General features: G+C 40.4%; 1 protein-coding gene across 1 annotated transcript in view; it reads right to left on the minus strand.

Moving 5' to 3' along the window:
- LOC309548369 (uncharacterized protein) overlaps positions 1-12512 on the minus strand; it is a gene marked incomplete at its 3' end in the record, with an annotated part of 923844 nt that overhangs the window by 802431 nt on the left and 108901 nt on the right. The window contains 1 exon segment of the mRNA XM_082248307.1: positions 7832-8450. Coding sequence (XP_082104433.1) covers positions 7832-8450 — 619 coding nt within the window.

Genomic DNA, 12512 nt, shown 5'->3' on the forward strand with positions numbered 1-12512 from the left:
GTGTAAATTCCAGTATATATCCCATAGTTTGTAGACTGTATTGTATTCTGCTACATGTCTTTGGTAAAAAAAAATATATTTTGTCCTAAATTAATGAAAAAAAAATAGATTTTATTGGATATTTTATGAAGGGGGGGGGGGGACCTTCTGAAGCTAAAGAGGTTAAATTGCATTTATGTGCCAAGAAATAACTTTAATGTATTTTTTTACTAAAATTTTGCCTTTTATAAAGCATTGCTCTAATATCATGTAACATAAATAAATTAGAACTACCAACATTTTATTCTCTAGGGTGTCTGCTGTCAATAGATATATAATATATTGGGGGTTTTAAGTAATCTTCAGGCCATAAAATGATTTTTAAAACATGTAAACAAAAAAATAAAAAACATTTAATGAATGGCTCCAGGATTCAAGTGGACCCTTTATTACACACTGAGTCCAGGAAGCCACAGAGAGACCACGTTTCCCCTGACTTCCTCTCCAGGCTGTGATCCCACTCAAGTTGGGCGCCACCTACAGTGGAAGAAGAAGACTGCACCTGCCTACATCTGCTTTATGCTTTGTCTGATCCGGATGACGGGCATTTCTCCCTGAACGCAGAGTGCCCTAAACAGGAGAAAAACGTGGTGCAGCATTTAGCCCAGTCCAGCTGTAGTGTAGACTTTGACAGGCTGCAGGCAGCGGGGGTGGACGCTGTACCTGTGCCTACCAGGTGTATTATACCGCCAGCATTGCACATACAGGGGCTGGACCCCCCATGTACAAGGGGCCTAAGAGATACAATCAGCTTGTCACCCATTCCACCAGACTCCTATAACTGGAAGATTACATTTTTTGGTGGATGTGTTGTAGAAGAACCCAGACCACAGTATTGTATGGTGAATATCATCCAACTTTATTAATCATATATATGTGACATTTTACCAACAGAAGAAAAGAGATAGATTGTTTACATTTCAAGGATCTATTTATACCATTTATACCATCTATGGTAAGAAACTGATTATCATATAACACACCCCTCATTAATAGCAACCCCGCCTCTTATGTAACCCTCTAAACATCCAAATCCCTGTAAATTCCCAGAAGACACTTTCATCTTTTATCCATAACAAGCTCATTGGGTAGAAGATAACCCCGAGCCCCTCCTGCTCATTCCCACACAACAAGTCCATGTCACCATCTACAAGGTTAGAGGACCTGAAGGAGAACAAGACCATGGCCACCAGGACCATCGCTTGACTGAAGCCATGCTCACATTTCTTTCTAATGCTGCTTTTATGGTCTCCTCGGATACAGATCTGGCAGATGTACATTAGTGTAACACTTTCACTGAAATCTGTGCTTGACCATCTTTTTTGGGGTACAGAGGTGACATTAGGGGTCTAACGTCTCTTTAATGAGGACCTGTGACCAGCAATATGCTATCACATGAGGGGCTATCAACCCCCTATGTGATAGAAATAAAGTTGAGGGAAAAGTTAAAACAAACTTAAAGTATCACACTGTAAATAATAAAAACACACAAAAAAAAAATGTACCCCCCCCCCCCCCCCCCGTGTACATATAGTAAACGCCAGTGTTGGGTGCGGTTATGTAGGAAAACAACAATCACACGACACATCTTACATATCGCTGCACACACCAGAGTGAGAGGAATAACTCTAGGGACATCATTCATGGATAACTATTTATACTGATGACCTGTAAAGGATTTTAGAGCGTCACCTATGGGACATTTTTGGTATTGAAGTTTGTCACCATTTCACAAGTCCATCCAATTTTTAGAGCTTGACATATTTGGTATCTATATACAAGACACAAACCTCATATTTTATATTTCACCAAATAAATTGGGTAATAAATTGTGTTTGTGTGCCCTAAAATTATCTGCAGTGCTTCTTTTTTTTTACAGAAAATGTGCATTTGATAAAAAAAATTGTGCTAATATCCTCCGACATAAAAAATTAAAACTACCAACATTTTATTCTCCAGAGTCTCTGCTTTGAGAAAAAAAAATGTTTGTGAGTTTTAAATAATCATCTGGCCTAAAAATGTGAATTTAACCATGTGCATAAAAAATGTACAATCAACCCTGGCAGTAAAAGAAAGAACCACACCAATGTAGAAAATTATTATCACAACTATAGTAACAACTAATGGCTTAAGAAGGAAACCCACCATATTACTCAACCAAGTTCCAACTAAACCCATCCAAGACAATGGATCCCACTTCCTCCCACCCAGGTGTCTGTTGGATCTCCTTTACCTTGTGTAGATATCTCCTTCTGAGATCCTCATGATATAAAATAAATGTACAACACTCTCTATGTGACACCAGATTGTAGACTCCACCTTGAGCTTCCCAGAGATAGTCATCAGCCATGCAGTTCTGTGACACCACCTTAGGTGATGGAGACACTTCTGCTGTCAGCTCTGCTATAACATCAATGGTCTCATTGGTTATCTGATCCATGACTCCAGTACACGGGTTCATCCTAATTATCTTAGATTACTTAGATTCCCCAACCCGTCTATGAAGGGATCACTGCATAAAACATTTCCACTCCAGAGAAAATGTTTCTTCTTATTGGAAGGCCAGGGGAGTATTGGGAGAAATTGAGGCTTTCCCTTACAGATATGGGAGGGGCAACATAACCTAAAGTACAGCTATGGTGGAATTGAAGGGAAGACATTTTAGGGTGCTCCTTCCACACAAGAAGTATATTTTATCTGGAAGGACTAGAAATCCATTGAACCAATGGGGATTAAACATTCTGCAATTACATTGAGAACCATGAAATGTTACTGGCCTGTGATTGGCTCTCCTATTGTTAGCGAGGTAAGTGAGACTTCCCTTGTCGGTGTCATTAATGGAATTTAAGAATCCATGTGAAATGTTTCTCCTAAAACCAAAAAGGTGACCCCCTTGGGTAGGTACCCATCCTAATATTCCTAATATGAGTTTGTAGTCCCGGCTACTACAGGAAAGATGTGGGCAATCATTTACACCTTTTACAGCAGGACAGTAAATATCAGAACACAATTCATACATAAGACCAACAGCAGGAAGTCTGCTAACTTAATGTGTAATGCAATCTGTCATTATCATTCCCAGAGTTCCCTCTGCAACATTGTTTTATCACCTGTTATCCTGTCTGTAGATCTGTTATTTTCCCACCTTCTGTAACAGGGTGACAACCCCCATCATTCTGCAGTAACATTACACAGCAGCGTTGTCACCCTGTACAGGGAAGTCTTAGATAGATTATAAGCAAATGTGTAAGGTAAAGTCTACAGGCTTGGAAAGATCAGTTTGTAATTGGATAAAAAAATTGGCTAAAAGATAGAATTTGGAGAGTAGTGGTCAATGATTCTTACTCTGAATGGTGTAAGGTTCTCAGTGGTGTACCCCAAGGTTCAGTGTTGGGACCCTTACTTTTTAATATCTTTATAAATGATATTGGGTCTGGGATTAAAAGTAGCATTTCAGTCTTTGCAGATGACTCCAAGCTTTGCAGTGGAATAACTTCCCTACAGGATGTCTCCAACTTACAAGCTGACCTCAATGCACTGTTTCATTGGGCAACTATGGGGTAAATGAGGTTTAATGTTGATAAATGTAAAGTTATGCACTTGGGGGTAAGAATATGCATGAATCATACATACTAGGGGGAGAAGGATCTGGGGGAATCCATAGCGGAGAAGGATCTGGGGGAATCCATAGCGGAGAAGGATCTGGGGGAATCCATAGCGGAGAAGGATCTGGGGGAATTCATAGCGGAGAAGGATCTGGGGGAATTCATAGCTGAGAAGGATCTGGGGGAATCCATAGCGGAGAAGGATCTGGAGAAATCCATAGCGGAGAAGGATCTAGGAGAATCCATAGCAGAGAAGGATCTGGGAGAATCCATGGCGGAGAAGGATCTGGGTGTTCTGATAGATCCTAAGCTAAATAATAGCATGCAATGCCAAGCTGCTGTTTCCAAAGCAAGCAAAGTCCTTTCTTGTATAACAGAGGCATGGACTCCAGAGAGAGAGAGAGAGAATTTTTCCCCTCTACAAATCATTAGTAAGACCTCATCTGGAATATGCAGTTCAGTTTTGGGCTCCAGTTCTTAAAAAGGATATCAGGGAACTGGAGAGAGTGCAGAGAAGGGCAACCAAACTGATAAGAGGCATTGAGGAGAGATTAAAGGAACTGAATTGATTCTCTCTTGAGAAGAGGAGATTAAGGGGGGATATGATCACCATGTATAATACATAAGGGGGGATATGATCTCCTTGTATAAATACATAAAGGGTCCATATAGCGAACTTGGCGTTGAATTGTTCACTTTAAGGTGAACACAGAGGACAAGGGGGCACTCTTTACGTCTAGAGGAAAATAGATTTCATCTCCAAATACAGAAAGGTTTCTTCACCGTAAGAGCTGTGAAAATGTGGAATAGACTCCCTCCAGAGGTGGTTCTGGCCAGCTCACTAGATTGCTTTATAAAAGTCCTGGATTCTTTCCTGGATTTTCATAATATAAATGGCTACTAGGATTTATAGGTAAAGTTAATCCAGGGAATATCCGATTGCCTCTCTGGGGATCAGGAAGGAATTGTTTCCCCTGCTGTAGTAAATTGGATCATGCTTTGCTGGGGTTTTTCGCCTTCCTCTGGATCATCTGTATGTATAGGATTGTGTATATGGGATTGTATGATTGGGTTTTCTTTACTGTTTTTTTTTTTAAATGGTTGAGCCAGATGGACTTGTGTCTTTTTTCAACCTGACTAACTATGTAACTATGTGTAAGTAAGACACACAACAGAAAAAGCCCAACTTCAGCTAACGCTTCTAAAGCAGTTACAGCAACAGGGGTTTTTTCTAAGGGTTAAACCTCCATATGAATTAAAACTGACAGTAAGCAACCCCTCCAACTGCCATTTTTTGCCAAATTGCTTAACCTTCAATAGGAAGTAGAATAAAATAGATCAACTGGGAGGATCAACAAGTAATAAAAATGTTACAAGGGGAGACTCGGAAAAACAAAAACTTGTTTGCTAATGACAGATCTTTTAGACCCTGCAGGACTCATTAACCTGTTGCCGACCACCCGCCACCTTTTTACTGCGGCAGTGTGGCTCTCCTGCACAAACCAACGTAGACCTACATCGGTTGCGCACCTGCAGTTAGGGGGGCGAGCGCACACACTGCCGCCGGCACGTTCCTGCCCCACTCAGCAACGGGGTAGCCAATGCACGGGTCAGGCGGCTCCGATCCCCGCTGAGAGAGGACGGTCAGATGTTGTAAACACAGCTGACCATTCTTCTCCCTGGAATGATCACAGAGCCCCTGTAATCCTTCTATATAGGATCACAGGTCTCTAAGATTATTTCACAAACCACGCCCCCCCCCCACAGTTAGAATCACACCCCTAGGCTCACATTTAACCCCTTGATCACCCACAATGTTAACTCCTTCCCTGCCAGTGTCATTATTACAGTGACAGTGCATATTTTTAGCAGTGATTTCTGTAGTAATGTCACTGGTCCCCCCAAAATTGTCAAAAATGGCAGTCCGATCTGTCCACCGCAATGTCGCAGTCCAGCTAAAAATCGCCGCCATTACTAGTAAAAAAAAAAAAAACAATAAAAATGGCTTAAATCTTTCCCGCAGTTAGTAAACGCAATGACTTTTGCGCAAACCAATCAAAATCCGCTTATTGCGATTTTTTTTTTTTTTTTACTAAAATTATGTAGCAGAAAACAAATTGGCCTAAAATGTTAAAAAAATTTGATATTTAAATTTTTTTTGAGAATGTTATATAGCAGAAAGTGAAAAATTTGTTTTCTGTTTTTCAGAATTGTCGCTCTTTTTTTGTTTATAGCGCAAAAAATAAAAATCACACAGGTGATCAAATACCACCAAAAGAAAGCGCTGTTTGTGGGGAAAAAAAGGGACATCAATTTTATTTCGGTACAGCAACGGCTGACTGCGCAATTGTCAGTTAAATTTAACGCTGTGTCGAATTGCAAAATATGGCCTGGTCATTAGGGGAAAAACCTTCCAGTCAAGAAGTGGTTAAAAAAACTGTCACCTAAAATATATCACATTGTCCCCTATGTGATGAAAGGGAAGTAAAACAAAAATTACAAATATTTTTATTTTTTTACAAAAAAATTGGTTACACCCAAGCACATAAAATTTCCCCCCGAAGAAATTTTGAGGCCCTCTTCCTATATGCTCGTAGAAACGTAAGCGCATGCGTCGGGGGCACCTACGTATGAAAATGTTGATTGCAATACACAGGTTGCCATGCACACGGGAGTGAAAGCATTAATTCTAGCACCAGACCTCCTCCATAACACTAAACTGATACATGTAGGGGGCTTTTTAAGCATTGCCTATAGAAAATATAGGGGACTGAAGTTTGTTGCCATTTCACAGGCACACACAAATTTAAGGTTTGGCAAATTTGGTATCCATTTACTCAGCGCAACATCTTTTATATTTTACCAAACATGTGGGTAATTTATTGCATATGTTCACCCTAATGTTCACGTTAGGTTAAATTTTGTGTTTCCTATACCTTTAAGGTAATATCGGGTGACATAAATTTGAACTACCACTATTTTATTCTCTAGGGAGCTTTCAGAAAATATATAATGTTTGGGGGTTTTACATAATTTTCAAGTCTAAAATGATTTTTAAACGTGTGCAAAAAATGCAAAAAAGGGGTCAGGCAGCAAAAAAGGTCACAGTTGAACCCCAACTGGAGGAATGTCAGTCCTCAAAAGTGGTAAGAATGTGACCACACACTTCACACTTGGTAAGCTCAGAGCTCTTGCAGTTGTGCTGTGGGAATAGTCTATGGAGATGAATAATAGCTGGACAGAGGAAGAAGATATCAAGGACATTCTTTCTTCACCAGATGGAATCCCTGAGACTTTCAGTAGAACCAAATGTAACACAAAGTAGCCAGCTGAAATTAAATGGTACTGTTAAATGCATCCCATAAACAGCAGCAAGTCAGTGTTGAAGGCCTACAGCAGCTTAGAAAGTTACTTTCTTACTGAACAGAGACTTCTCCCTGGCTGGTGTCCCAACCACAGACCTGCCTGCAAAGCTGTCATCCATGAGAGGAGATGAAACATGGAAAGGAGGCATTGATCATGGGAGAGGAATTTTGGATAAGGTGAGCATAGCTGGAGCCCCAAAGCCTGGCATATGGTGTATCAACAGTCAGAAGAACCTGGAATGGACTCTCCCACTGAGGCTTGGCAAGATGCCATTGGATCCCATCCTAGTCTCTGGTACTGAGGCAGTGATGGTCATGTATTCGCTCAGACAAGGAAGAAAACACTTGGGAACACAGCTCAGTTAGTGAATGATGAAAATGCATTACATGTTCAGTCAAAGCTCCATAAACAAATAAAAAGATGAGAATCATGAGGAAAACAGTTCAGTCACTGATACTTATCTGAAAAAATAAAAATAAAAAAGGTATAATATTTACAGGCCTTCTAGGTGTGTGTCTGATGGACATAAGCACTTCAGTTAGTGTATCCAACCATTACATTCCAGTTTGCTCACAGATTTTCATTTATTTTTTATTTCTAAAGTCACATTTTATCTTTTCACGTCTTCCCTAGCTTGTGGGATGACATTGGGGCTGTAAAACGAATGGGACACCCGCAAATCCTTTATTATTCCTCCTTCTTCCAGAGGTTTCTCTCTGCAGCTGAAGCTTATGAATCCTCTGGTGATACATTAGCACAGCATTTACTGTATAATCTTTGTCACACTCAAAGCATTAAAATGGTTTCCTGTCAGTGTGAACCCTCTGGTGTGTGATAAGATCTGACTTCACTGTAAAAGCTTTGCCACATTCAGAACACTGATATGGCTTTTCTCCAGTGTGAACCCTCTGGTGTATGATAAGCTCTTTCTTAGTTATAAAAGCTTTGCCACATTCAGAACACTGATATGGCTTCTCTCCAGTGTGAATCCCCTGGTGTCTGATAAGATGTGACTTCCGTGTAAAAGCTTTGCCACATTCAGAACACTGATATGACTTCTCCCCAGTGTGAATCATCTGGTGTCTGATAAAATGTGACTTCAGTGTAAAAGCTTTGCCACATTCAGAACACTGATATAACTTCTCTCCAGTGTGAACCCTCTGGTGTCTGATAAGATCTGACTTCTGTGTAAAAGCTTTACCACATTCAGAACACTGATATGGCTTCTCTCCAGTGTGAATCCTCTGGTGTTTGATAAAATTTGACTTCTGTGTAAAAGCTTTGTCACATTCAGAACACTGATATGATTTCTCTCCAGTGTGAATCATCTGGTGTCTGATAAGATCTGACTTCTGTATAAAAGCTTTGCCACATTCAGAACATTGATATGATTTCTCTCCAGTGTGAATCCTCTGGTGTCTGACAAGATTTGACTTCCGCCTAAAAGCTTGGTCACATTCAGAACAGGGACATGGCTTCTCTCCAGTGTGAACCTTCTGGTGTGTTATACCTTTTGCCTCCATTGTAAAACCTTTATCACATTCCAAACAAGAAATATCTTCTGAAAAGACTTCTCATATATACATGGGTTGGACTTTACAGTAAAGACATTGTCACTTCCAGAGCACTAAAATTACTTCTCGTTTGTTGTCCTCTGAGGTTGGATCAATGTTGAAGAGCATTCAAAACATTCATGACATTTAGAACACGGATAGGTCTTGTGTCCTGTGTGAATCTTCCGGTGAACTGCAATAAAGACTTTCAGTCACTTATAACATCCATATGGCTTGCTTCTCATGTAACTTTGTTGTATTGTTGTAACAAGACAAGCATGACCAAAAAATGGTTCATCAATCCATCTGTGCAGAAAAAAAACAGAAGTCATAATTCTGTAAAAAAGGGTTAAAAAAAGTTGCTTCCTTTTTAACATTTATTATTAACTGCTTCCCGCTGGGCCTATTGTAATATGACAGCCAAACAGGAGCCCCATTGTTACATAGTTACATAGTTAGTGAGGTAGAAAAAAAGACATCAGTCCATCCAGTTAAATCTGTGTGTGTGTTTGCTGCTAACTGTACATTGTATACCCCTGTATGTTGTTCTTCTTAAGGTGCCCATCTAATAGTTTTTTTAAACTATCGATGCTCCCTGCTGATACCACTGCTTGTGGAAGAGAATTCCACATCCTTACTGCTCTGACAGTAAAGATTCCCTTATGTAGTTTAAGGTTAAACTGTTTTTTTTTCTAGTTTTAGTGAGTGACCCCGTATCTTATTGTATTCCCTTTCTCTGAAAAGTTTGTTCCCTATGCTCGGGTCACCAGTACGATATTTGTGCATTGTTATCATATCCCCTCTCAAGCGCCTCTTCTCCAGAGAAAATAAGTTCAATACTTGTAGTCTTTCCTCATAGCTGATGTCCTCCATTCCCCTAATTATCTTTGTTGCCCTTTTCTGGACTCTCTCCAGTTCCAGCACATCCTTCCTGAGGACCGGTGCCCAGAACTGGATGGCACTATCTGATAAACTGTGTAACTCACTACACTATCCCTGAAGGAATGTGGAATTGTGTGTAGGGCAAGTGTATTGTGTGTTAATCAACAGGCTTTATGGTGGCGTAGGTGGTAGAATACCTGGCTTGCAAGTGAGAGGCTGTGGGCTCTAATCCCTTGGCCAGTGGGTGATTAATATTAATTATGGATATTAATTAAAACCTTTTAAATTAATTATGGATGCGGGAACTTGAAGTTCCCGCGAAGAAGCCCATTTGTTCGCCATTCGGGGAATGGGCGAACGGGCATTGTTCCAGTCGAATTTAGGTTAGACTCGAACACAAAGTCATCACTATGCAATTTGGGTTCTTTTTACCAAAGAAATGTAGCAGAATATATATTGGCCTAGAATTAGGAAGAAATACAATTTTACAAATAAAAACCCTAACAGAAATGAAGAATGTAAATGTGTTAAAGATAAGGGTTTTCAGAGATCACCTAAATACAGAGTAGAAGATAGTCAGAGATTGAGGTAGAGAGTTCCAAAGGATGGGAAAGGCTCTGGAGAAGTCATGGAGGTGAGGAGAGTAGGAGGTATTGTGAGGAGTGAAGAGAATGGTTTGGTTGGCATTTTGAGACAAGGTTGGTGATGTAGCTGGGGGAAGAGTTGTGGAGGGCTTTGTAAGATGTTGTAAGTATTTTGAATTTTTAATAGGAAGAGATCAAACAAAAGAGTTGCCCGGGCATTATTGCACCTCCAACAGGTAGGAAAGGTTGTGGTAAAAATGCTGTGCAATAGTGGGGACTGTATACCATCTGGTCAAAGGTTATATCTGGACTCCTGGAGACTGCTGGAAAAGGAGGATTTGTGAGCAAAGAATAGGATATGATCTCTTTCTGTCTGGCCCAAATCTCTTCCCATTTCAGAAGGAATAAAGTTGTGAAATCTCCATTTTGATTTGTAAGGAAGTGATGGGATATGGAAATTGTGTGACCTGTTGGCTGACTTCATCTTTATTCCAGCATCATGGAAGAATGCATTGTCGCCTGACATGTCTCTAACGCTCATTAACCACTTGCCTACAGTGCACTTTCACCCCCTTCCTGCCCAGACCGATTTTCAGCTTTCAGCGCTCTCACACTTTGACTGAGAATTACTCAGTCATGCAACACTGTACCCATACAAAAATGGTGTCCTTTTTTCACACAAATAGAGCTTTCTTTTGATGGTATTTGATCAATACTGGGTTTTTTATTTTTTGTGCTATAAATAAAAAAAGACTGAAAATATTGTGAAAAAACACATTTTTCTTTGTTTCTGTCATAAAATTTTGCAAATTAGTCATTTTTCTTCACAAATTTTGGCCAAAATTTATACTGCTACTTATCTTTGGTAAAAAAAAAACCCAAATAAGTGTATATTATTTGGTCTTTGTGAAAGTTATAGAGTCCACAAACTATGGTGCGAATCATTGAAAATTGAACACACTTGATCACACCTGATGTACTGAAGGCCTATCTCATTTCTTGAGACACTAAAAAGTAAGGAAAGTACAAATACCCCCCAAATGACCCCTTTTTGGAAAGTAGACATTCCAAGGTATTTAATAAGGGGCATGGTGAGTTTTTTGAAGTTGTAATTTTTTCCCACAATGCTTTGCAAAATGAAGATTTTTTTTTTTTTTTACAAATTGCCGTATTAACAGGTTATTTCTCTCACACAGCACATGTATACTTGCAACTACACCCCAAAACACATTCTACTACTCCTCCTGAGTATGGCGATACCACATGTGTGAGACTTTTTCACAGCCTGGCCACATACAGAGGCCTAACATCCAAGTAGCACCGTCCGGCATTCTAGGAGCATAAATTACACATATAATTTCCTGACAACCTATCGCACTTTTGAAGGCCCTGGAGCACCAGGACAATGGAAACCCCCATAAAATGACCCCATTTTTGAAAGCAAACAGCCCAACGTATAATTTTTGAGGCATAATGAGTAGTGTTGAGCGAACACGGACTGTATTATTCGTGTTCGTACCGAATAATTGGATTTTTTGTACCCGAACACGGACACGGACACTTTACTGTATGTTCGGGTAAAAATCCGTGTTCGGTCGTTTTATTTCCGGGTTTTGCATGCTTTGGCGCTCTTTTCATGGCGGGCTTTCAACAGCCAATCAACAATCGTTTAACTGGTGTGCCTTAAGCCATCCCAGCCATGCCTGCAAATGTCTCAGTAGCTGTGATTGGCTGTCTGAAGCATGTGACCAAGTCTTTATAAGTTCCAGGCAGCCGCAGCGTCTTCATTCTGCTGCTTAGATCAGGGACAGAGCACACATCAATGTGCTGGCTGCTGATTAGGGAAAGACAGGCAGGAAAAAAACATTTGTGTCCGGATAGAATTGAGGGACAGGTCGGAGTGTTTAGGCAGGGCGAGTTGTAGGCATTTTAGGGATAGAGTCTGCTGAATTATAGGGTCAGTGTCTTCTACAAAGTACAATCGATATTGCTGTGTGGGGGGTGGGGTGACTCTGCACTCAATCCTGATCTACGATCTCTTCTCAATCCTGTTAGGGAGAGGCTGCTGCTGCTGAATTTTAGGGAAAGTGTGTTCTACAAACTACAATCGATATTGCTGTGTGGTGTGGGATAGGAGATAGGCAGGTGTCAGTGATCCACATCCATTTTTCTGTGTGTGAGCTGCAGTGAACACAATCTTTTTGGGCTGCAGTGAACACAATCTTTTTGGGGTGCAGTGAACAACGTCCATTTTGGGGTGCAGTGAACAAAATCTTTTTGGGGTGCAGTGAACAAAATCCTTTTTGGGGTGCAGTGAACAACATCCTTTTTGGGGTGCAGTGAACACAATCTTTTTGGGGTGCAGTGAACAAAATCCTTTGTGGGGTGCAGTGAACACAATCTTTGTGGGGTGCAGTGAACACAATCTTTTTGGGGTGCAGTGAACAACATCCTTTTTGGGGTGCAGTGAACACAATCTTTGT

The sequence above is a fragment of the Pelophylax lessonae genome (genome assembly GCF_965119305.1).
Source record: "Pelophylax lessonae genome assembly, chromosome: 2".
Lineage (NCBI taxonomy): Eukaryota > Metazoa > Chordata > Amphibia > Anura > Ranidae > Pelophylax > Pelophylax lessonae.